The sequence below is a fragment of the Erythrolamprus reginae genome, chromosome 2 (genome assembly GCF_031021105.1).
Source record: "Erythrolamprus reginae isolate rEryReg1 chromosome 2, rEryReg1.hap1, whole genome shotgun sequence".
NCBI lineage: Eukaryota > Metazoa > Chordata > Lepidosauria > Squamata > Dipsadidae > Erythrolamprus > Erythrolamprus reginae.
The window spans coordinates 168,480,917-168,508,536 of NC_091951.1; the positions used below are offsets into that span (position 1 = coordinate 168,480,917).

Below are 27,620 nucleotides of genomic sequence, written 5' to 3' on the forward strand. Positions count from 1 at the left end.
GCCTGTACAATTACACCCCCCCCCCAAAGGCTGTGTACTCTCACCAATTCTCTTCTCTCTATATACCAATGACTGTATCTCAAATGACCCATCTGTTAAACTACTGAAGTTTGCAGATGATACAACAGTGATTGGTCTCATTCGAGACAATGATGAAACCGCATACAGATGGGAGGTTGAACAATTAGCCTCGTGGTGCGACCGGAACAATCTGGTCAATACACACTCAAAACCATAGAAATGGTGGTAGACTTTAGGAGAAACCCTCCCATTCTATCACCTCTAACAATACTAGACAACACAGTATCAACAGTAGAGACCTTCAAATTTCTAGGTTCTATTATATTTCAAGACTTAAAATGGTCACTAACATGAAAAATGTCATTAAAAAAGCACAATAAAGAATGCTCTTTCTGCACCGACTCAGGAAGCTCAAACTGCCCAAGGAGCTGCTGATACAGTTCTACGGAGGAATTATTGAGTCTGTCATCTGCACCTCTATAACTGTCTGGTTTGGTTCTGCAACCCAACAAGACAAACACAGACTTCAGAGGATAATCAGAACTGTAGAAAAAACAATTACTGCCAACCTGCTTTCCATTGAGGACTTGTATTCTGCACAAGTCAAAAAGAGGGCCGTGAAAATATCTACTGACATCTCGCATCTTGGACATAAATTTTTCAACTCCTACCCTCAAAATGTTGCTATAGAGCACTTCCCACCAACATAGCTAGATGCAAGTACAGTTTTTTCCCAAATGCCATCACTCTGCTAAACAAATAATTTACTCTGACAGAATTTTTAATCTTGACAGGTTAAGTTAGCTTAGGGCAGGACTCTCTTAAAATTTGGGCTCCCTACACAATAAAAATTATGGCCCTTTTTTTGTCAAAAAATAATGGGCAATGCTGCATCTACCCAAAGGAAATATAATTAGTGTAGCAACTGATGTGAAAGTCTGGGGCAGTTCTGTTATATTGTTTGGCCTAGGATAGCATTGCCTGAGAAAAAGCTAATTCAGAGAAAAGAACTTGGATGAACATAATCTTTTAAAAGAAAACTTCTGGCACTTTCTTCAAGTCAATTTCTGCAAAGAAAAGTCCAACATATTTCTTCCCTACTGTTGAATCAATTTGAGTGTTTAGGAATTCTATCTCTCTAAAGCAGTGATGGCCAACCTTTTTCTCACTGAGTGCCAAAATCATGCGTACAGCAGCGCACGCATGTGTATTGGCATTCAGAACGCAATGTGTGTGCGATACCCTCTGCACCCTACGTGCATACACGTGTAACCCCCTGCCCCCCCTGCACATGCACATGTGATCCCCGTCCTCTCCCTGCCCTTTCCACATGCATGTGCAAACCCCCCCCCCGCCCTGTTTTGGGCTTAATGGGCCTCCCTGCAGCCTCCTGGGACCAAAAATGTGCTGCGAGGGGCTGCCCTCAACCCTGTGCATATAATCCCCATATGCATCTCCTGAATGCGCCCCATCCTTCACGCATGTGCAGCAGATACCAAAATATCAGCTGGCTGGTGGGAGGCGTGTGTACAGTGGAGCTGAGTTGGGCATACGTTCCATAGGTTTGCCATCACGGGGTCACCAGCCATGGTATCCCTTGGAATAGTTAAAACCACTACATTTATATAAAATGATAAAACATAGCTTATTGCGGCTGGGATCATCATAGCTGCCACCTATCTATTCTTCTTTCTGGGGCCACCCAGATTTTTGGGATTCTCCTTTATGATTTTTATTAATTCAACCAGCTAGAGTTAACTTTATCTGTAGCTTATTTGAAACAGGGCAACTACTCACCATATGTTGTGCTTTTACTTAAGGTGAACTGTCCATTTTGGCCCAGATAACTTGAGCCAAGTTTTACTAAAAATGGCAAAATACTTCTAAATTTCTCATGGTGAGGGCCAAATCTCCAGGTATCTTGGGTCCTTTTTGTTAAAGACCAAATGCAGCCATTAAATAACTTAAGACAGGCAGGTTGCAGCACAACCTATTTCTCAGGATAAAAGTCAGAGAACATTTAAAAGACAAAAGCTCCTTGAAGTCTTTTCTTCAAGGGTTTTCTTTCCTTTCTGCCATGACCAATTATCTTTCATTCAATAATAATGACTTCACACTGAAATTTTCTACCAACAAGAACAGCTACCTTTAATGCTTAATTGCTCGTCTTCCTTCTTAATGACACATTAAGTTAATACTTGATTGAATTTGGCTTTTGTGAAAATAAGTTATTTTATAGTAAATTGAAAGTATCCGCACCTTTCACAGGCGAGTCCAATCATCCTATTTTTCTTCAGAGACAGAACATTATGTTAAGTGAATTTTACAATATTTCAGTTACATTATCAAAAATCCTAGAAACTGAATTTTTAGCATGTTCTATGCTCTCCCATTTCTCAGGTTTTTAGCAGAAATTATGGACGGGAGTGCCATATTTGTTTCTGGAATTACCCAAACCTTCATGAATATAATAAGTAGGTTTCTTTCAGGGCTAATCTGTGAACTAGTTTGCATCCAATTAACTTTTGAAGGACATCATCGTCTGGAATAGTAAGGTGACAGCTCATATATCTACAATATTGGGAAATTCATCTTGGCACTCAATACTGTACACAGTAATTACTCTGCTTTTCAAGCAGTTAATGAGGCAGATTTTGAACAGCACAGCTTTAAGGAAAGTCACTCAAACAGCACAAATGAAATCAGAGCAATTTCAGTGTTGATACAGTCATCAGTCCTTCAGCATTAAAAAGCTGCCTTGCTCTGAAATAGATTTTATGCTAATGAGATTATGCTTATTCTATGCTTATTGTTTCCTAATGGATCTGTCGGATTTGTTTTCCAATTTCAGCTGAAACCTGCTGATTGAAAGGTAATAAAGCTACAAGCATAAGCATAGAGTCCAGTTTCTCATTTTTATTTAAGATAATTTATATATTTTTCACATCAGTGCATTATCTACTATAATAGAGATAGTGCTGGATATATAGGAGCTTCTGATGCACCAAAGAAGGTCTGTGATAGCAAAACCTATTTTGCTCTTTTAAAATACCAGAGAATATTCTGCATTCACTTATTGCTCACTTGATGTGCTTTCCAACAAGAAAACGATGGCACTTGTGTCTGGAGAACTGTTATTCATACGATATTGATATATTCATACGACATTGCAATTTCCAGGATTTTTGTCTGGTAACTATATTGCATGCCTTCTTCCCAGAAAACCCAGTTTAGTATTTCCTTGAATAACACAATGGAAGAACGGCAATACAGTGGTACCTCTACCTAAGAACGCCTCTACTTACGGACTTTTCTAGGTAAGAACCGGGCGTTCAAGGTTTTTTTTTGCCTCTTCTCAAGAACCATTTTCCACTTACAAACCCGAGCCTCCAAAATTGTAACCAGAAAAGGCAGGGAGAAGCCTCCACGGGGCCTCTCTAGGAATCTCCTGGGAGGAAACAGGGCCAGAAAAGGCGGGGAGAAGCCTCTGTGAGGCCTCTCTAGGAATCTCCTGGGAGGAAACGGGGCCTCCACCCTCCCTGTGGTTTCCCCAATCGCACGCATTGTTTGCTGTTACATTGATTCCGATGGGAAAAAGTTTCTTCTTACAAACTTTTCTTCTTAAGAATCTGGTCACAGAACGAATTAAGTTCGTAAGTAGAGGTACCACTGTATATTATAACCATTGCACTCCACCATGAAGGAAATTGAGAATGGAGAATCCAAGCAGCAATGAGAAGCATAACAAAGGAACAAAAGTGGAGAATCACTGTTTAAAGCAAGTAACCTCCAACCAGAACACTGAGGTAGTTTAGTCATCTACCAAAAATGATAAACAGAGAAGAGTCCAAGAGAAAGTCATTAGATGGAGTTGAGTGTGTCCAGAAAGAGAAAGATAAGACATTTACAAACCAAAAAACCCCCACATATGATTTGGAATATCTGATGTTATGTTTGCTATCTTTTATAGTTATCTTTTATCCACTTTATTGTAATTTCTCTTTTTGTTGTAAGGCAGAATCATTGAGAGTTGAGTGGCATATAATTTTAGTAAATTATTACTGCTGTTTTTAGTCTTCTACCACATGCAGCACTCTCTCCTTCAAGTAAGGCCAATTTTGGCACATTTTGGAAAATATGCCAATAGAACATCCAAAATCCAATTTTACTCCAAGCATGCTCCTACCATTTAATGACTTTTCTACTTTCTACAGGTTATTGTATCAACAAATAAACTCTTATCCACATTCCCAGTAACTAGGTAGTAAATGAAATATACTGATTATATACTCCTTTAGAAAAGCCAGTTTTCACAAACACATTTCTCAGTACCATTTGGAACAGATATATGAACGTTAGGTTTTAACTTAAAACAAAACACCACACTTTATTCTCTCAGGAAAAGAGAGACTGAACTCACTGTTTCGATTTAGTTCAAGTTGTTCTTTCTCTGAATGATGAAGCTGCTGTTGTCCTATACTAACTGGTGAATGATGTCCAAGACCATAGGGAATGGGGGACCCACGTCCATGTGCTTGTAAAAGATTCACATTATAAGCCATGGCTGTTTGATGAGTAATGATTCGAGGATCAACTGCAAATCTACTCTGATACCCTGTCCATGGTACCTATGCAATAAAGATATAAAACCTAGTATCATTTACAATTTTTAATCTGAATGGTTAAAAGCAATCTTAAAAGCAATCAATGAAATTAGAATGTTTATACAGCTTTTCTCTAAACATGTAAATTGCTCAACAAGAAGAACCAGGTATTTTGAGTAAGAACCAGTATGGTTGTAAGTTTCAAATTGAAGAAATCTCTTGGGAATCAAGATGTGAGAATAAAGACATGACACATGGTTAAAAAAAATATGAATAATATTGAATATAAATTTGGGACACAACCTAAAAATCCCTCAGATAAATTGTGATAGGACAGTAGGAAGACCTGGAAAAAGAACATGAACTGTTTATATCAACATGCAATTTCAGAACAGATTTTTTTAAAAATGCAAATATATTTTATTACTCTGGATTTTTTGCAACAGCAATGACTAAAAGGGAAAAGGAAGAAAAACAATCAAAATGTTAAGTTTTCATAGTTTTTGATGACTCAATTCTATGACAGTTTCCTGAGTGAAAAACTGATGTCTGAGAATAAATCAAACACTATGGACTCCAAAAGATTCTTGGCATTCAATCTTTGAGAATTTCTACTTATGATAACAGAGTCATCTTTTTTAAATTGCCACTGCTTTCGTTACACCTGCTTTATGTGACTGTGATAAAGATTTCATTTTCATAACTACATATCTTTTTGACTGAAATCTATTTATCTTTCAGAGAAACAAGTCATCTTTTGAAGACTAGAAAAAGTAGTTGTTGAACTATTCTTATTTTCCTGTTAAAAAATAAGTAAGTTAGAGTGGATCCTGAAGAAGCCCAAAACAAATACCAATAGGTTTAGTGTGGCTGCACAAAAATGTTAAAGGTTTTTATTAAAATGAACCACTATGCTAATTAGTGTTTGAAATCAACTGTGAGTTTAAAAAAGGAAAGAAAACTGCCTGCCAAAGATCAAACGATGGTTAACTTTCACATGAGAACAAAGTAGAAATTCATCCAAAAGAAATGGAGTGGAATATTTGAATTCAAAGCAGTTAGGTCACACTCCACTCAACTCTCCTTGCAACTACAGGAGAGGAGACTCTGGAAGAGATATTGCAGAGCCTGTTTGGAAGCTATAAGAAATAGTTACAAAACACTAGTGCTAGTCTGTTTCTGAGGTCTTCCACTATGCTTAACCCTATCCCTACAAAATGGGAAGCTACCACAACTCCTTAACCAGTGGTTCCCAACGTGGGCCCCACGCCCCAAGGGGGGGGGGCAATTTGATTTTTAATGGGGGCAATTGGAATGTTAATGGTCTTTTAGGCTTCCTCCATGTGAGTAGAAGTTCATTTTTGAATAGTAAGAATTATATGTCATGGGAGGGGGGACATCAAGATTCTAGAGAGACTTAGATGGGGCATGGCCAAAGAAAGATTGGGAACCACTGTTCTTAACTATGCTTAAAATTGATTAAAAATATCCTGATTCCTCTTCTTTAAGAAATGCTAATATGGTTTTCCAGTTCAGGAAATGAAAAAAAAAGTACTTCCTGATCACAAAAATTACCCCCATACATTTCATCATCCAGCTATGTGTACATTTTTGTACAGAACTTCTTTTGTGTCTGCATTTTGAGTTCTTTCACATACAGTGATACCTTGTCTTACGAACTTAATTGGTTCTGGGATGAGGTTCGTAAGGTGAAAAGTTTGTAAGATGAAACATTGTTTCCCATAGGAATCAATGTAAAAGCAAATAATGCGTGCAAACCCATTAGGAAAATCCAAACTTTAAGGCTTAAAAAAAAAGCGGCAGGCGGACAAAGTGAAGGCTAACGGAGTGGGGACGGACAGCGAGGAGAAGCGAGGAATGGAGGTCCTAACAAAGGCTAACGCCGCCCCAATCTCTGCCAAAATTGCCCCTTCAAAAGCTTCCTATCTTGCCCCAAATTCCTCCAAAAATCGCCCCTCCAGCCGCTTCCTATGCCACCCAAACCGAGGTCCTAACAAAGGCAAATGGAGTGAAGAAAGGCAGCAAGGAGAAACGAGGCATTTTGAAAGGAGAGGTGAGTTTGGAAGACTTTGGAAGTGATTTGGGGAGGATTAGGAAGCTTTTGGAGTGGCGATTTTGGGGGAATTTGGGGCAAGATAGGAAGTTTTTGGGGGAGTGATTTTGGGGGCAATTTGGAGCGGTGTAAGAAGCATTTGGAGGGGTGATTTTAGCAGTGAGATGGGGCGAAGGAAGCGGCAGGTTTGGGGGGATTTTGGCAGCAGGATGGGGCGGCTTCGTGGAGCAGAGGGAGCAGAGGGCTAGAGGGGAAAGTGGCAGGGGAAATGGGGTAGCTCTGGCATTCCCGCCTCAGGTGCAAGCAAAAGGGGGCGGGGAATTCCAACAGGGAATTCCCATGCAATCAAATGGGAAATCCCGGCGGTGACAGTCACAAGGCAGGGGAATCCCTTCGGCAGTCAGAGAGTGCATGCGCAGTACGAGAGCGCAGGCGCAGTAAGAGAGCCCAGGTTCATAAGACAGAAAGGGTTTTTAAGACGAGGCAAAGAAATCTTAAACCCTGGGTTCGTATCTAGAAAAGTTTGTGTGACGAGGGTTTCATAAGATGAGGTATCACTGTATATTCATCTCTCTACAGGCACATTTTGAAATATTTCAAAACAGTATAGTCTTCTAAAAGAACTTTAAAATATATACAATTACTGATATATCAGATAAGTACATGTGCCATGAATGAAAACATGGCATGTTTGGGCAGGTTGGAATTTCAGCACGCATTGGGCATTATCTGGATTGTTACAGCTCAAACATTTAAATAATTGGGAGACTTATTTTAGTGGCTTTTTTCTTTTATTAGCAAATAGCTCTTCTGATAAAAGCAAAATAGTACTTTCAACTTCCTTTGAATAAGTGGGGGATGGAGGATGCTTTGTTAACGCAACAATGAATACTTACAGGTAAAGGCACAGACATGACCATATTTCCTCCGTAAACAGCAGGTACATAAAGAATGCTTGTCCCAGTGTGAGGATCTATCCGCTGTACAGGACTAGGAGACTTCCCCAGGTTAGGATGAGGGCCAGGAGGAGGAGGAGGGGGCGGTGGTGGTGGGGTGTACGCTCTGACAGGATTTCCAATTAAGACAGAAGCCATTGGCTGAACTACATTAAAAAAAATATGAATGTGAAAGTTACGAGTGTTCACTTTGTCTTCTGTCATCATATAGTGTCCTCTTTATGATGCCTCAAGATGTACTGTCCCAAAGGTGCTTTTTTCAGGAGGCAACTGGACTTTCTTATTTTTTTCTTTTGAAGATGTTTCGCTTCTCATCCAAAAAGCTTCTTCAGTTCTATTCTCAAATTTTAGATTGCCTGTGAGCACCACTGCAGATTATCTATACAATCTAAGCAGGGGTGGGTTCTAATTTACCTTGCTGCCGGTTCACTTCCTCCCACGCTGCGTGGGGAAATCTGGGTGCGCACACAGGTGCAATGCCAAGGAAAAAAACCAAAATAAAAAGCCAAAAACAAGATGGCGACGCATGTACAATGCCAAAATTCAGCTTCCCCAAAATTGCCCCTCTCCCAAAAAAAATTTCCCAAAAAAATGGAGGGGTCCATGGACCGGCACAAACAGAACCAGTTTTGTGACATCATTGTGATGTCACTAGCAGGTTGCTACAGGTTCAGGTGAGCCAGTCCAAACTGGAAAAAACTCACCTATGACTCTAAGCCTAAGCAAATACAAAAGAGCCTGCTTTGATAGCCTTCCTTCAGTACAGCCAATGGGAAGATTTCACAGGACTCCTTGCTTATTATAGAAAACTTCCCCTTGTGGATTCAGAGAGGTAGAATATCTTACCTCTGTCATCATATAGTGTCCTCTTTATGATGCCTCAAGATGTACTTTATCTCCCCAATTATCTCTAAGTTGGGGGGGGGGGTTTCCCATTCTGATAACTTTTATGTTCATTACTTTTTAAGTGATGCTAACTTTGCATTCACATGCCAGGTGGCCAAACGTCTTCATCATGTCATACAATTTCACAAACTGTCTAAGTAATCTGTGGTTTTAAAGTTGTGTTGCTTTTTTTCCATAATGAATTGCTGTACCGAATTATTTCTCTTTTTCCTACTGTAAAGACTGATGAAAGGCAACAATAGAGATATTTGTCTACATTCAGAATTATCTTGAACTTTGGATCAAATCAAGACTAGATGTTTTAAAATATTTTATTTCCCAAAATCAGAGGAGCCCCTTAATTTAAATAGTATAGGGTCACTCTTTTGGTCATTCTTTATCTCTTCCCTATGCTTCCTTCAATAATTTTAGAGAAAGAAAGTCCACATTCCAAACAGGGCTATGGATTCTGATAGCCTATGGTTTTTACCTAGAAAACATTAAGTTTCATTGCAAAAATAAGCTTATTTCATATTTTCTCAAAAAACAAACAACCGCCCCCCCCTTCCAAATACTTACCAATTCCATCAGTGTGAAAATGGTCACTATGGTTATGATGATGGCTTTTTACCTATTAAAAAAAGATTAACCAGGAGTTAAATTATTCTACCTTTAAAGCTGACATAAGCATCAAAGAAAGATAAGAAAGTTTTCAGAACTACCAATATTATAGAATGCATTCCTATAAATTTCCAGAAAATTACAGAAAATATTATTTTCAGTGGACAAAAGATATTCCTGTGGCATGGGACAGGGGGACACAAAGTAATTTGTGAACCTTCACAAACCAAGATTTCTTTGCATCAGAGTCAGGTATACATCTTATTAATTGCAACGCTACACAAATACTGTTTTGTTTAAATACACAAGATGTTGTAGTGCAATACAAATGCACACTATGTTTGAATACTTGTAAGTTAACACTGGCCCTCTGATTAATTCGACTGTTGGGAACATTAAATGGAGAGGAGGGGACCTCATACAGTGCCAGGCAGAAACAAAATGGCATAAATAAAAGGGAATAAATAAAAACAAATACCCCCCCCCCCCCAATTCTTACAATAATTTTAGACATGCAGTAGAAAATACCATATGATCAATTTCAGAGACAGCAGGGAACAAGCAACCTAATCCTTGTAATACTACATGAAAGAACTATATAATTGAACACTGCACTGAAAGTATTATCCTTGCTATATTTGTTATTTTTTACAATTCTAAGTGTTTTACACTCTACAGTTGAAAAGGTACACATGGCAAATCAACTTTGATAGAAACATAGAAACATAGAAGTCTGACGGCAGAAAAAGACCTCCTGGTCCATCTAGTCTGCCCTTATACTATTTTCTGTATTTTATCTTAGGATGGATATATGTTTATCCCAGGAATGTTTAAATTCAGTTACTGTGGATTTATCTACCACGTCTGCTGGAAGTTTGTTCCAAGGATCTACTACTCTTTCAGTAAAATAATATTTTCTCATGTTGCTTTTGATCTTTCCCCCAACTAACTTCAGATTGTGTCCCCTTGTTCTTGTGTTCACTTTCCTTTTAAAAACACTTCCCTCCTGGACCTTATTTAACCCTTTAATATATTTAAATGTTTCGATCATGTCCCCCCTTTTCCTTCTGTCCTCCAGACTATACAGATTGAGTTCATTAAGTCTTTCCTGATACGCTTTATGCTGAAGACCTTCCACCATTCTTGTAGCCCGTCTTTGGACCCGTTCAATTTTGTCAATATCTTTTTGTAGGTGAGGTCTCCAGAACTGAACACAGTATTCCAAATGTGGTCTCACCAGCATTCTATATAGCGGGATCATAATCTCCCTCTTCCTGCTTGTTATACCTCTAGCTATGCAGCCAAGCATCCTACTTGCTTTCCCTACCGCCTGACTGCGCTGATCTTATTATACATCTTGTACATTAGTTTTTCTCCTGGTATTTGGTCCAGCACCTCAACCAATCCACCAATCTGGCATATAGAAAACTGAAAAAAGAAGACAAGGTCAGTCTGTCTGCCTGCCTGCCCCCCCCCCCTCTCAAGATCAAGAGGCATTCACAAAATTTGTTATTTACATTTTTAAAAAGAGCAGGGTGCAACTATGCCAATCCTTCTTGGGTTGATTAAAAAAGTATGATATTTGAGGTGAAAAATCTGCAAGCAGTCCGAAATATACCCTTATGTACACTAGGTCATTTTAAAATAATGATAAACTTGCAAACTTGCAAATATATACTTAGCTACTGTAGCATTAACAGCATAGCTATTTTACTTTAGAAAATATACAACAAATAGCCATCGCCAAGGGATAACCGTTAGAATATCACTGTCAAGATACTGTTTCAAATAGTCAGTATCTGTGGCACTGCCATCAGCAAAATTGTCCTCCCATTTTTGTAAGAGGAATAAATATTTTGCAAGAAAGAAGGAGAAGTCCTATGGAACTTGGAAAAATGGGAACTAATAATGGTAGATTCACAATAGAAGTCAGTATCTCAGTTTATTGTATCTTTAAACTGTGATACTGGCTTCTGCTATGAAACTACTAGCATTCATTTTTATTTTTTCAAGTTCTATAGGGCTTAAGTTTTATTAGATTTGTATGCCGCCCCGAGTCTTCAGAGAGGGGCGGCATACAAATCTAATAAAACTTAAACTTAAACTTCTCCTTCTTTCCTGCAAAGTATTGTAAATAACAAAGCAGAAAGAATCTGCCTTAAGAAATGTAAGCATGTTTCCCGCAAGATCAAGACTATCTTTGCTTAGAAGTAAAAGATTATTAATATTAGAAGGACATGATTTATAAATTGGATGGCACTCTTTTGTGTGGCATGGAGGACATAAAATACACAGCTACTTCCGAGGACATAGTATAAGAAATTCATTACTAGCAGTTTGGGGAAAAGTAAAAAGTAAACATTATTCAAAAATACCATATTGGATATCAACATTAGAAACTTTGACACCCCCAGTAGAATAAATTGGAGTCATATACTATGCTACAAGGATATTTTATTGCAGGCAAATAAGTTAAAATCAGCAACGGAATTAGAAAAACATGGTACAAAACTGGACTGGTATTTGAATTAAAATTTGGGGAAAATTTTATGAATGGATTGAAAAAGAAAATGATTAAATTTATAAGCATTCTGAAAGCAATTTAAAGGAATTAGAAATAAGTATGGTATGTAAAAACCTAGATGACAAAAAAAGCTAAATGGTGGCAGCATCGGATAAACTGTGTAACACAGATTTAAAGGAATTAAAATCTACTAAAATGGTTATTAGAAGTTGAAAAAAATGTGTATTTTGAATTCATCTTTTATTCTGAACTTTTTTATTTCCTTTCCTTACTTTAGACTGATTTAGTCTTTCTTTTGTCTTTAGACACAACTTAGTTTTTGAATTATGAATTTATCATGTAAGATGTTTTTAGATATATTTGCCGTTAAAATATAGATATTTATGTATTCTTAGATATGATTGATCATGATGATATATGTGTTTTCATTTATGTATGTTTTAAAGTGCAGAAAAATAAAAAAACTTATATTAAAAAATAAGACTACCTTCTGAGGGTTATTTATTTGACTAAAAAAGAGGCAACTCTGGCTTCTTAACCCAAACAACGATACTAACCACAAAACCATTGGAGTAGGCATACACAAGATTCAGGAGATAACTTGTATTAATTTTGTGATGAAGTTAACGGTCAACCTCATGAACTATGCAATCTAGAATGGAAGGCCTTTCAGAGGAGCAAAGTACAACACAGCAATATAGTGGGGGGAAATATAGTGGAAAAAGAAAACAAAGAAAACATGGAAAAATATAGTGAGACATATATTGATCCAAGGCAGGGATGAGCAGCTGTGGCCCCTTTATGACCTGTGGACTTCAACCCAAAGAATTCCTGAGCCAGCCTGGCGGGTTCAGCAACTCTTGGAGTTGAAATCCGTAGGCCATAAAGAAGTCATTGCTGCCCACTGCTGATCCAAGGTGACAACTAACTGGCTAACTTCTTTATGTCACTATTTCACTCTGGCCAGGTTCATCTGAAGCAATTACAATTTTCAGTAGAAGGCATGGCCACTGTGGGCTCCACTATTTGTCCTAGGACCAAGATGGCAAAACTACAGCACGGTGGCACATGAGCCATCACCTAGCCCAGCTCCACCACACATGTGCATGCGCCTCCTGCCAGCTAGCTGGTTTTTGGATATCTGCAGTACATGTGTGGAGGACGGGACACATGCAGGAGACACGTGCACATGCATGGGGTGGGATCACATGAGCATACGGGGTGGGGTGGGGGAACACCAGGGATGCGGCGCCTCCCCACAACCCGTTTTTCGGGCACGTGGCGAGAAAAAAGGTTAGCCATCACTGTCCTAGGCCATCTTACACTCTTTCTCCCAAAGAGCCACTGTTTCTTATTCTCCATCTACTAGGCTTACCATACAGCTCTAATAGCAGGACAAGAGAAAACCAAAAGATGGTGATTTTTCCCAATGCCTATTTTTCAATATGCTGTCGAGCATCAAGTTTTAAAACTCACTGATGCTTAAGAACATTACTTCCTCAGGGGAAAGGTCTACGCCGTTTTCCAGCATTCTGAACACATTAATCAGTCTGTTTAGAAAGCCTGAATAAATATTGACATATGAATAACACGGATGAAAAAGAATGAGAAACTGGTTCATTAGTTACTCTATAAAGATAGTCTCTCTAAAACTCATTGCAAAAGAAAAATTACATTTTAAAATGCTGGGGGCTGTTTCAGCTTTTTCACATATTTAGGGTTAGATAAATGTTTTCTTCATCTTTCCACAAGAGCTATCACTATTGATTACCGGAATTCACACATACATACATAGCCGCCCTGAGTCATTCAGGATTGTGCGGCATAGAAGTCAAATAAATAAATAAATATACTCGCCAATAGAATATGGCACTTTTAAAGGAGTTAGAGCTATTGTTTTTATCTCCAATCCACCAAACCAAGTTCTTGAAACTCATTTAATTTGCTAGTAAGTACTAAGACAGTTTAGTTATGCAAATTCCCAACTTTCCATCCAAATGAATGTAAGAGGTGGTTTACATCACAAATAAAATCCATAAAATACAACTGGTATCGCTTTACAGATATAAGAACATATGAAGAGTAATGCTAAATCAGGCCAAAGCCCATCAAGTCCAGCATTCTGTGTCACACAGTGGCCCACCAATTGTCCTTGGGGATCTTGAGCAGAAAGAGAAGGCAAGACCCTCCTTTTCCCCTAACCCCCAACAAATGGTACTCAAGGGAATCCTGCCCGCCTCAACCAACATAGAGGCGGCACATGGACATCTGTATTCCTCAGGTTCGCTTGTTCAGCAACAGATCAAAATTATGATGGCTCTGAACGAGGGCAATTCTGAATAGTTTGTGAAGTTGCGGTTGTTGCAGCATCCCTGTGGCCATATGCCTGCAATCTGAGCGCTCACGTGCCTGGCTCACAATTACACCATCACAGGGAGCCATGGTCACACGATCTCCAGTTGCAACCTTACCAGCCTGCTTCCCATTAGCAAAGTTAATAGGAGAGCTGACAGGGAAGATCACAAGTCACCAGTTGTGATCATAAGTAGCCTTTGCTGTTTTTCTCCCAAAGATCCCCACCCTGGTATGAGATCTCAGGGACCTGGTGTTTGATAGCACCCAACTGCAGCCCATGCTGGCTCACCCACACTCCACAGCATTCATTCACAGCCCCTGCTGGTTCATCCACCCACTGTAGTGCCAGTTTGCAGCACTCACCAACCTGCGTATCTCATCTGCTGGCCTTTCCCTACATTCATTCTCAACATGACTGTATAATTTTAAAGGGTTGGGGGGAAATAAAAGAAAGATAATTTATAGATATTGTGTTTTCCCAGACATTCTAGCAGCTTCTGGCATGAAGCTTCTCTTTTGAACATATAGTGTCTTCCGGGATCCAAAAAATTACTGCTTACAAAAAGCTCTATCTTAATATATGAAAAACTGTGTTATCTTTTCAGCCTAGTTTTTCCCATTCAATGTTCTTAGGAGGAAGCACAACAGCCAACGCTTTTCTGATATTTCTTAATAAATTCTTGCAAGCTTTTAATCATTTTCTCAGAGGTTACCTTTGGTGGCGATTGCTGTAGTTTATTGGTGTTTGATGAATGCTGCTGTCGCAGAGCCCGTGGAATAAACTCAGGAGCCAACGGATTCAGTACATAGGTTTTCTTTAATTCCAGAGCTTCCAATTGAGCCTTGATCTGATCAAATGTGATACCGTGAAGACTTTCATTGTCATGACACAGGGCAATAAATCTTTCCCAAAATTTCCTAAAAGCCAATATAAGAATAACACAAAAATGTTTGTTTTTCTAGACTAAAAAAAACCCAAATTAAGTCTCGAATCAAATTCCTTTGTTTTTGATACTATTTAATTAATGAGACATCATTTGAAGCCTTCAAAAACTATTCAGCATTAACGTTTCAGCAATAGCAAGATTTATTAGCCAAGTTCTCTACATCACATACGAACATCATCTGTCTTAGTGCTAGAATGTCTGCAAAGTGCCTTTTTTGTTTTTAAAACACTCGGGCGGATTGGTCACACAGGGCACACTTACAATGTGGCTGCAAGAAAAATGAATCAAATCCTGCCAGTTCTGATACATAACATGCTTTTAAAACAAAAAATTGCCACAGTTCTGTCTGATATAACTCCGATTTTACAAGTATGTATTGTAGCCATATTTCAAAAGGTTTTGATAGTTATTGCAATATATTCTTGACTCACTTTAACAACCTTCAAATTACATTTACATTTTAGAATGTCGCATTATCAATGAAAAAGTTGCATATTTCTGTAGATTTGATTAACTGCTTTAAAGTCAGGCAACACCAACAGCTCTTAAAATGTTGGAAGACCAGAGTTTTACAATCAAGCTGCTGTTAATAAGGGTCGCCAGAAAGTGATGCACCAAATTTTTTTTCTCAGCCTATAGTAATGGTGCGAATGCAAAACTTTACATATACATTATTTGAATTGTCCGGAGTGCGTATGTAAATTTTGTGTTTCTTCAGACAGATAGCGTAGCTACAGGAGTGTTTTGAAATGGTGTCTGTAAGAGACGCAGCGCAGAAGAAATGTTTTTTTCTGAGAGATTTGTGGTCCACCATAAGAACACACTTTTGAGTAATCAAGGGCATGAATGATTGCATCCACACTTCCTTTGCTGATTGACAGCTTCAGCACCAACTACCGAGTCGTTATGCACTGGTCCTTGCGAATCAACACATCAGCAAACTGCGTCTTGTCAGGTGTAACAGCTGTGGCTGGCCGCCCCGAACGCTGCAAATCTTGGAGCTCTGCCAAACCATCTTCTATTGGCCTCACCCCCTGTGCCCAGCGACTAACCGTACTTCTGTCAACTACAGATTTTCCATAAACTGTACACAAACGTTTGTAATTGTTCCCAACAGTTACTTTCTCCGTAGTAAGAAATTCAATGACGAGACGTTGTATATCACTTACAGATGTCATTTTGAAACACTGCTGCAGCTACACTATCTGTCTGAAGAAACGCAAAATTTACACACACACTCCTGAAAATACAAATAATGTATAACTAAAGTTTCGCATTTGTACCATTACTCTAGTCTGAGGGGGGGAAATGGTGCATTACTTTCTGGGCGATCCTCGTATTACTTTACCTAACATGAAACTTGGACAAGAAACATATCTTTAAGCTCTACAACTATTCCCGGATTACTCACATAACACACCCCAGACTGTTAGTAAAGTCTTTGCTTGCATTCCACGTCAGCAATTTATGATTACCCTTGCATATCTGCTTACTGAGGGACATACCACAAGTACTTTTCCAATGGCTAAATGGCTATGAAAAGTATAATTAAAATTATACTAAGCAAAATTAACAAAGCTCTTGTAATAAATTTCAAGCAAATGGTCAGTCCAATTCAGATCAAGATCACCACAGTGCTTATACTTCTTCTAAGCAGCCTTAATATTGAAATAAATAACATCCTTGGAATTCAAAAGGGATTTAAAATAAAATAGGACCAGCAAACTTCTCCATGGTAGATTCCCACAAATAATTTTACTTTCAGCACTAGAATGTTAACTATGAAACATGCTGTGCAAAAAGGTCCATGTTTACATAAAAATAGAATCATATTTTACTTATGGATGACAGGCTATGGATCATATTCACAAATATAAACCAGTTCTTTTATCTAACCTGCACAAATGCAGTTGCTATGAAATTAAAATAAATCCAAAATTGTTATCTTCTACAAGCAAGACTTAGTACAAAGAAATAAGAGTTGTGCTGGCACAGTGGTTAGAATGTAACATTGTAGGCTAATTCTGCTGACTGCCAAGGGTTCGATCCTGACAGGTTCAAGATTGATAGCCTTCCATCCTTCCAAAGTCGGTAAAATGAGGACCCAGATTGTTGAGGGCAATACGCTTAGAGAGGGTTGTAAAAGCACTGTGAAACGGTATATAAGTCTAAGTGCTATTGCTATCATGCTGAATATTGCTGAATTCTCATTATATATATTGTTTCTCTGCAATAATTCATTCATTAAATTGTGTATACTTAATACAACTAGCAACTTTTTCAAGGCGACTATATTAAATTTCTTCTAAAACAAAATAATCATACTATCACATTTTTAAAATATTAAAAAAATATAGATTGAAAATAGATTACAAAATTATCCAAATTTAGATTATTAACAAGGACACCAGAAAAAGATTAAAGTATCAGTTTTTTCTAATTGCTATTATAACAAGTATATAAATAAAACAGCATATACTTTCACTAGTGACAAAAATGCAGCAGATTGTATCTAACTCAGTCCTATTGTTGCTTTCAGTATATCCTAATTTATTTCATTTTTTAATCCGAGAACTAGATTAACAAATTCACATTTCTATTAAACTTTGCTTTCCTCTAGCAAAATTTCTAAAGATCTCTCCCTTCCTCCATTTATTATAAATATAATTGCAAAAAATAATAAAACCGACACAAATATGCATTTAAAGGAATACACTATTAACAGATAAAACTAGTATCCTGGGAAGCATTAAATGACTTTTTGTAGTCTGTTTATGAGCATGATAACCTCTTCATAACTGAGCATTACAATACAACATTTCCATCTTTAACTGTAACATTAAGAGAAAATTTGACAATATGAAACCTTTGAAGATCAGCCTTGTTTCTCCCTTTACATTGCAAATGAAATATAATCAACAAACATACAACAACAATGTTGCCAATTTGAAATCTTCATAACCTATTGTCAGATTTAAACAAAAAGAAATGATGAATGATGGCGAGATTAAACACAAGATGTGTATTACAGATAGTGTGTAGGGAGCTATGGATAGTATTTTCCCCTAAATGATGATGATGATGATGATGATGATGATGATAATGATAATAATAATAATAATAATAATAATAATAATAATAATAATAATAATTTATTAGACTTGTATGCCGCCCCTCTCCGAAGACTCGGGGCTCACATCTATCTCAAATTAAGAGAGAACGCCTAAAATAGGCATGTCCAACTGTGGCAACCATGAAATTTGTGTACTTCAACTCCCAGAATTCCCCAGCCGGCATGGGACATTCTAGGAATTGAGGTCTGCAAGTCTTAAAGTTGCCACATTTGGACAATACACACCCTCCATCCTATCTAAAGGATCCACTTAGGTGAAGCAGAGCACGAATGAGAATCAATTATTTAAAATACAGTAAGTCTTTCATCGTTATGATTTATTATTTGGTCATACCACATATTGGTTGTACCTGCATCTTCCAATGGAACATAAAGCAATTGGGTCGCCCACCACAGCTACTAGGGACTGTGATCTTGTAATGGCTGTGTTGAGAAGTTTGTAATTAGACAGAAAACCATAATCTAAGTCCTCTGTTGAATCTTCCAATAAATGTTCCTTCCGTTTCATCGCTGTTTGCTTGTGTTTGCAAGTGTGTCGGGTTCGTACTGTGCTGAGAAATAACACTCGAAACTGCTTTCCTGAAGAAGGAAAAGTATGGGATATGTTAGCCCGTCCTCTTTTTTGGGGGGGGGGGGGGCGCTAGCAACAATTCCACATGACTCCACGTATTGACTTTTTACATCAATGCCTGGCAAATGAATAACTACTGTTCACTTAAAAACATTTGTGCTACAATAATTAGAAAATAAATATTATAGAATAATTTCAAATAACTAGAACATTATTTGCTTTGGTATTAATATTAATTATGCTTAATCATTGACAATATTCGGTGCTGTTAATTTCTTTTGCATTAAAAATATTCATTCAGTGTGCCATATTTTTACACACACACACATGTATGTATGTAGTTTTTCTGTCGAATCAAATCCCGGTAAGGTTATGGCTAGCTGATGAGAGCATAATAAGCTCGAAATAGATCTATACTAGTCTCCCTTCCGTTGCATTATCAGCAAAAATATGTTACGTGTGTGTGTGCTGAATTGAAAATAAATTTTGCTACTGTAGTTTATCAACTTTAGAGGTACCAGTAGAGGTAATTTTTTATTTGCTCATATCCTTACAAATGGAAAGTAACAGAAATTAAATTTTCAAAGAAGAGCAGAAATGGGGAATTGCTGGGAAAATTGAGCGGTTTAAAGTAAATTTGAGAGAGAAAGGCTAACTAAATAAGGGAATGAGAAAAAAAAAAGATAGGCAAGGAGGGATCCAGGTTGGAAAAAGGATATGTGTGTGTGTGTTATATTCTTGGGTGAAAGGCTATGTAAATGAAGTTTAAATCTAAGAATTAAGCATCCTTATTTTTTTTTTCATGGGTTCTAATGGATTGTTGGCCAACCTTTTTGGTACCGACTACCAAAACGGGAGCATGCGCACGTACACGGAGGAGCATCAGAAACAAGATCAGAGCTGAATTTCCAGTTTTCGGCATGTGCATACACACCGGTCACCTGGTCTTCCGGTTTCCGGTGCACATGCATGCACTAATCCCACCTGCCCAGCACACATGTTTACACTGGAAACCATAAGCTCAGCTTCCTGATGCACACATGCGTGTCAAGGAGCTGCTCTTCTGCTTTCTGATGCTTCCATGCGCACAAAGCCCAACTGGAACCTGAAAGAACTACCAGCAACCACTGGCGAGACTGAGAGATAGCTCTGTGTGCCACTTCTGGTACGCATGCCATAAGTTCACTATCACTGTTCTCATCAAAAGGATAAAAACAAGAAGAAAGGCAACTTTCCTGGTGAAACAAGGGGAAAAAATTAAGACCTTTACCATGATTCATAATCTTAATAAAATTAAATGTATGGTGTGGTCTACAATCAGTATTGATTTGGTATTATTATTTTTAAAATGTGCTTCCACATAGAATTCTTTTGCAGAGTTCAACTATATTCCTTTCAACTTGATATATTAATTGTTCTTGAACATTTTAATGATCACAGCTATTGAATATTGCTAGAGCCTTGTCTCAAAGAACATCCCATGATTTTAAAAAAATAAAATAAGGATTCTTAATTATTAGATTTAAAGTTTTAAATGTTTTTAAATACTGGTAATGTTATAAATTGCTATTATATAGCACTTTAATGCCATTCCAATTCCTGGCTAGATTCTTCTAGTCAAAGGTATGTGTTATCAATGTCTTTAAAGCCCCCCAATCAATTCAAATCAAATCATATATTACTTACCCTGAACATTTAACACTCTTTCAACACTGACATCAGACAATCTTTTTTTCCGAAGCTCTGCCCGAATTCGGAATACTTGATCAGCATATGGTGTTACAACACCTATGCTGCCATCATCCAACTTTCCCCAGGCTACCGGCCACTTCCTCCTCAATTCTTCAACACGTTCAACTACTTCAAAGACCTTAAAAGGGGGAAATCATGTTAAGAAAATTGCTAGTTTTGTTGGCATATATTCTTGGATGAAAAGCAATGCAGGTTTTAGCAGAAACCAGTTTTAGCACCAGTATACAGTATTGTCTAATTGTGTAACTGAGAACCAGTGACAAAGCTATTAGCATTGTAGTTATATTGGAAATTTAAACATGGATATATTGCTCTTGGGTCAAGTAGATTATATAAGAAACACCCCCGATTTGGTGGTGGGGTATGTGTGTGTGTCTGGGTGATGGGCACATTTCACTATGCACTGTTTTATGTTGTGTGTATATTAAACTTGTTAAAAATTAATAAAAATATTTTTTTTAAAAAACATTGATCAAACGGGTCCCCTTTTCTGTGCTATTCCTTAGATTCACAACCTGGATTCCAAATATCTAGACTTCTGTGAGAAGGACCACTGCTGAATTCCTGAACTTTGTCTATGCATCTGGACAATGCCCATATTGGGTGAGTTGATATAGCTGTTGAAATGATCTTACAAGGACAAAATGTTTAGTTTTGCCATAAATTATGAACAGCATTAACTGAAGTCAAATCAACTACCTCTGCATTGTTGTAAAAAGCAGTGCTGTTCTTTTCTTGTACATCTTCTCCTCGTGCTGTGAAGAATGTCAGAGGGTAAAAATCTTTGTGTGCAGGCTGTTTTCCACTGGCCATCAATTTGCCATCATAGAAAAGCTCAGAAGTATAACTGCAATGGAGAGAGATTGGGGGTGGGTGGGGGTGAAAGGTAGAATTATTGTAAAGGGGCTGAAGCTGGATAGGCAGGAACCAGCAATATTCAGGGCTAAAGAGAACCATTATGTAAACAATCTGCTTGTTACTGCTTTGGCCTGTGAATCAGACATAGTTTTTACAACTTCAATATGTAAATACATAACAATGCCCAGAAGCTGTGAATGGATGCCTCAGCATGTATGGCAATTTTAGCATCATTCTGAGATTTAATTATGTTTTGATTAATTCTATCTTTTTCAATCTGATACTCTAAAGAGGTGTTGAGATCACCGCTCCTAGAATTTACCATCACAATGCTCAGTAACTAGGAAGTATAGCTCTAACATTTCTGGAAAACATCAAGATGAGAATAGGAAGGGGTAATATTTTATAATCAACTATTTGGGATTACTTATTACAATTCAAATGATAATTTGCATATGTTAAAAAAAATCTCATAGAAAATAATCTATATGCATTTTTTTATTTTTCACATGCTCTGTGCTTACTCAAATTATAAATCTTTAAAACCCAAGCATTCATTTTAAAAATCACTTTTAAGGGGGGAAAACCATTATTTATTCAGGATAGTATAATATAATATACCTAGTTATATTTCTCAGACCATTTATTAAATTTTATGTTAATAGAGTTATTCCTAGAAATCTTTTACAGCAGAAGTACAAGATGAAATATGAAATTCTCCTTTCCTACGAATGGCAAGAGAGATCCTCCTCTAATTTAGCTTATCATGATGTAATTCTTATTTTACATGCTGTTATTTAATAATGATGATGTTGCAACATCAGTAGTAGCAACTTTTTGAACTTACAGGTGGAAAATCTGCATAGGCACAAAGATCCCGTTTTTAAAATGTATCCATGATGTTTCGATGCAATTTATGTAACAATAAATTTTGCCATTTTGTCTGCATTTTGAGTGTGTTCTCCGAACTTGTGAGTTGGTTTCCGAACATTTCGTTACCAGGCCAGGTAACAACTTCAGCAGAGTTTAGGGGATGTCAGTGTCAATGTTCCTCGGTTTATAAGGGCTTCAAGTGTGGGGGTTGTCAAGCAAGGGTCTAGTGATGGGTCAGCTGTGAGTCATCAGTGAGTCTTGTGATGAATCTTGTGATAAGGAGATTACATCAGGTCAAGGTAATTGGGAGATAAACTGCTGGTGGGAGTGGGTTGCATGGGTTGGTTGAGGGTCAGTGCTGTCACTAGTTGGCTGTGTGGTTGATTTGGATTGAGGAATTCGTAGGCTGGTTGTAGGTCAATGTGTCTCTTGATGGAATTGCTTGTGCAGTGCCAGGCTTCGATGAACTCACAAGTGTGGCAGGTGGTAGGTGGCCGATGATTTCTGTATTGCTCCAATCGAACTGATGCTGTTTGGTGTCAGTGTGGGTAGAGATAAAACTCTGCTGAAAATGTTACCTAGCCTGGTAACGAAATGTTCGGTAACCAACCCACAAGCTCAGAGAACGGACCTTCACCCTCAACCTACACCCGAGCTACAAGTATTTGCCACCATCTGTATTTTCTCTCATTTGCCTATTTCCTGCATCAACGTCTCTATTCCTGAGCATCATTTCAAACATCAGTTTGAAGAATGGGCTTGTTAGATAACTGCTTTCACATTGCCTTGTTTTACCAGTTTATACAAAGAGCACAGTAAAGATTCTGCTTCTCAACGTGATCACATCAAATCAAACAAGTACGGAAGTGAGTATGTAACAGCAGCCTTCAACGCAGCAAACAAGTCCATATACTTGAAAATTATCTAACCAAATTGGCTATTCTGCTGTTACATGTAATCAGGTGGTTATATTGTAATCATTCTAGCAAGAATTAACATTTTTACATTGCCAAAGAACTTGAAATACACGTGAAAGTACAAAATTTTATGCATTTCCAGCTTACATACTGCAAAATATTATCTTGGGTTTGGTCCATGCAATGTCACACAAACTCTATTCAATATTTTTAATTATAGGTAGCATAGCCAAGTTTCACTGTAAAAAGAAAGGTCTGCTTGTGTAATATTGGAGAAATATCAGTTTTAATATTACCACAAATTACAAGGTATGGTGGCATAAACCATAATTAAAAAGGCCAAGTAGGCCATTCTACGAAACCTCAAAATACTGCAGTATTCTCATTTATTTCCGATATTAAAAAAACCAGTAGCCTTATTATGCTAATAATAGTGGTAGGTTATTACACATCTCTTTTCAACTAATTTGGAGTGTAATGGCAAAAGCTTCTGTTAGACACTTGCACCAGCCAAGCAGAGTGTGATACAGTGAAAAAGTTCACACCTACTTGATGATAGCTTCATGGGAGCGATAGTTCTCACACAGCAAGATCCTGCATGGAAATTCTGCAGGGCAATGTTCATAAAGACGATCAAGTAATGAAACATGAAGATTTCTCTCTCTGGCAAATTCACTGTACACAAAAGGACTAAGCTGTAACCAAGGGGGGAGGAGGGGATCAAAAGAAAGATATTATTTTATAGCTGAGTATTGGTGTAGAATATTTTCTCAACAGAGAAACTAATGACCAACCTGTAAAAACGGTATTAAATTTATGTATAGTGAGGAAGAAAAAGAATAACATTATATTAAATAATCTCCATTTAATTGTTTGAATTTCCCTTCCTTTCAGTTTATCGTCAACAAACAAGTGGGACAATTCCTTTGAATTTCTAGGTTTTTTAAAGTATGTTTTTTTTTTCTATTTCAGGAAAGTGAACAGGAGGAGAAATACTCCATGAGGAAATCCTAGGCAGGGATCCCCAAACTTGGAAAGTTTAAGACTTGTGGACTTCAACTCCCAGAATTCTCTAGCCAGCTATACTGGCTGGAGAATTCTGGGAGTTGGAGTCCACAAGTCTTAAAATGGCCAAGTTTGAAGAGCTCTGCCCTAGAGTTTCAAGAGAGGCAGAGCACATCTAAACTTTCTGGATTGCCTTTACTGCTATATGCAGTAAAGGCATGGAAACCAATCTACATGAGATTCAAGAGTTCTATTTTCATATATATATTTAAATATATACACTATAACACACATATACATACATACACACACACACACACACATATACATACATACATACATACATACATACAGTACATACGGACGGACAGACGGGTGTTTGTTAAATATTGTGTGGGAAAGCTCTGCTGAAATCAAGCAATATTTTTCTGAAATCTACATTGCTAAAAACACACATCACCAAATCAAAGAATTATATAGTGCCTATGGGGGGGGGGAATGTCATAAACTTCCACAAGCTTGTAGGTATTTATTTCTTTATTCATCAATAGGACATGATAGTTTTTTTCAGGTTCTCAAGATAGCAAGCACAGTCTTTTCTCTCCCATAACATGAGGTAGGTTGGATTCAGAGGAAGTAACTGGTCAAAATTAGTCAAGTAAGCTTTCCTGGTTGAGGGTAGCAGGAACCTGCTCCGAGGCCAACATCTTAATTATTATACAAACTTCATCACATGCACAAACTGGTAATCAGATGAATGTAATAAAGAATTTCTAGCCAATTTAGATGTCAATGACTGAATATACATATAATCAGGCTGAGTACATCTTTTCTGAGATATAATTGCAACCTCTTAATCTAGAACAGTTGTTTCCCCCATGTAAACATTAGAACTTTCTTTCTGCCTTTCTCTTTTTCTTCTCCTCTTGTACTGATCTGTATGCTTTTTAGCTCAAATTGTTTCTCTGAACTTTCCCTAGTCTGAAATAAATGCTTTAACAGCTCTAAAAGCCATTTCTTTTTTAAAAATTCTATTGTGTTTTATATTACTGTCATTCTAAATGTGATAAAGATCTTATCCCCAGTACTTTCTCTCTAACTTTCACTGAAACAATTATGAACTATTTTTCTGTGACACTTCTTTTCTCTTGGTAGCTAAACTGTTTCTTACTCCATTCAAGATCACAAAAAGGGAATGATTTTAAATTTTTGCTCTTGTTTACCTATATTGCTTTTTCTGTTTTTAAAGATTAATTAAAGATTATTATCCATATTTTCATTTCTGCTACTTTTTGTAGATTAGGTCTGTGATACCAAATCCTCTTTTCTATTTAAATCTTATTGAATCTCACTTTTAGGTAGCGATTTCATTTTGGACTATCATTTGTTAGCTTAATAAACTGTATGACAGTTAACAGAGGTTATCTCTTGCATAAAATGGAGACATTTTGCTATGGCCCGAGATACTTTTCACAATACTGTCCATAAAAATTTCAACTTGCAGATCCCAAGGATACTGATTTTATCAGCCAGGAAGGGCGAGCATGTAATAAGCAGAGCTAATTACATTGATGTGTGTACGACTGTTTGAGAGATAAACCAATGCCATATTACATGAGAAATGTATTTGCCCATGACTTGATGTCAAGAAGTGGTTCTTAATCCTTAATTATCACTAATCCAGTTGGTAAATTGGTAGAATGCCAGCCTGTTCCACAATTATATCTAGTGTGTCGGTTATGCTTCTTCCTGAACTGACTGGACTCAGAATAATTACCCACATGTTAATTATATGCCATGTTGACTAATGCAACATTGGGGGGGGGGGCATCCCTGAAATGTTTCTGGAATTTGCAGTTGATGCAAATTGTTCACCTGATTATTAACCTATGCTAATAAAAGGGATTACATAATGCTGTACTGAAAGGTCTGAACTGGTTGCCATTTGTCATTATAGCAGAAGTGGGACAACAGCAGCTGTGGGTTCAGATTGCAAGTAGAGTCAAGGAGGAAAATAGTTTATAAGGAAATCATTGGAAAGTCAGAAAAAGCCTCTATTTAAAATGGAATCTGCCCATTTCCCTCCAGACAACCGCCTACCTCTAAATCCACTGTTAAGTAATTAATTAACAAAGAGGGTATAAAATGCTGAATTCACATCTGCATTTATACCTTTTACTTTGAATAAAACCTTTTTATTCTTTTATATTATCTTCTTCATTGGGCCAGCCTCCCTCCAATTGTCACACTGACAAACTAGTTGTGATAAGACTAGTTTTTGTTCCTTTTTTAAAGCTAATACAGATTTCTATATTTACGTCTATCTATCTACCTACCTACCTACCTACCTATCATCTTATCTCTAGCCTTTTTTACTAATGTTAAGAAACAAATATTTTATTTTTACAAGATTTATTTCTATGGGATTGATTGGGATGAAAAAAGATTCTTATAGTCTCTTAGGCAAATAAATATGCATAACTCAGTATAATGTTGCAGGATCCAATCTTGATCAGTCACTGGGATCAGATGTTTAGTCTTCCAAGCTTTTGGACTTGTCCTGGACCTATAGGAGACTAAGAAGACTAAATCTCAGGCCCCAGTGATCGACTTAGATTGAATCCAGCAACCCTCATAATCTGGATAAGATATTCTCCGCCATGTAAGTAATCCCAAAGATGTTTTTTTTTTCAAAAGACAACTGGACTTTGTCATCCAAGAAGCTTCTGAAGCATCAAAGAAGCTTCTTGGATGAGAAATGAAACGTCTTCAGAGAAAAACAAAATCCAATTGCCTTTTGAAAAAAGCACCTTTGGAATAACCTTGACTTGGATGCTTGAGAATCTCCATAGTCAATCAGAAATATGGATTCCACAATTGGATCCAGATTTAAATGTTTGTGTTTCAACCTTCTGTAAAATATGTATCCACCACTGTACTCCTTTTGTCACTTATAGAAGATTATCCTACCTTACCTGAATAAAGATGCAGGTTTCAGTGAGTCTAATAAATCACTATATTCCTATCAATTGCTTTTAATAGTTTTGAACTAAAAACCTATGGCAGGATTTTAAGGTAAGCACTTCTTGATTTATGTTTCATTTTCTTAAATCCTACACCAAAATAATTATTGAAGTAATAATTCTTCTGCACTTTATAATTTGCAAACAGAGCTAGATGTTCTTTTTAAAATTGGGATAAGTTCAGAAATAGACATCATTACCTGCATATGGTCTCCAGCCAAGACAATTCTTGTACTTTTATTTGCTAGTGCTAAAGGCATAATAGTCTCACACTCCATTGCCTGTGCAGCTTCATCCAACAGAATATGTGTAAAAAAACCTACAAAGCAGACACAGATAAAATATTAAATAGCAAGCAATGAAAGCTTTGACAACCTTATGAAAACATTTAAATTCGGTCCTGTCAACCAGATTCAGGCTCTAATCAACACAAAGTCTCAGATACGTTAATTTGGATAAATTATTTCAAGTCAATATTCTTTTTCGTGCTCTTTTATCAAA

The 27,620-nt window shown here is 37.3% G+C and overlaps 1 protein-coding gene across 7 annotated transcripts in view; it reads right to left on the reverse strand.

Moving 5' to 3' along the window:
• Positions 1 to 27,620, reverse strand: part of HELZ (helicase with zinc finger) — a 174,657-nt gene that overhangs the window by 21,399 nt on the left and 125,638 nt on the right. For all 7 annotated transcript variants that reach the window (XM_070740334.1, XM_070740336.1, XM_070740335.1 and 4 more), the window contains exons 16-24: positions 27,320 to 27,438; positions 23,641 to 23,786; positions 21,143 to 21,290; positions 20,378 to 20,561; positions 18,471 to 18,699; positions 14,754 to 14,958; positions 9,120 to 9,171; positions 7,596 to 7,801; positions 4,442 to 4,649 (exon numbers count right to left, since the gene is read on the reverse strand). In XM_070740334.1, the coding sequence (XP_070596435.1) occupies positions 4,442 to 4,649; positions 7,596 to 7,801; positions 9,120 to 9,171; positions 14,754 to 14,958; positions 18,471 to 18,699; positions 20,378 to 20,561; positions 21,143 to 21,290; positions 23,641 to 23,786; positions 27,320 to 27,438 (1,497 nt within the window). The remainder of the gene's footprint in view (positions 1 to 4,441; positions 4,650 to 7,595; positions 7,802 to 9,119; positions 9,172 to 14,753; positions 14,959 to 18,470; positions 18,700 to 20,377; positions 20,562 to 21,142; positions 21,291 to 23,640; positions 23,787 to 27,319; positions 27,439 to 27,620) is intronic.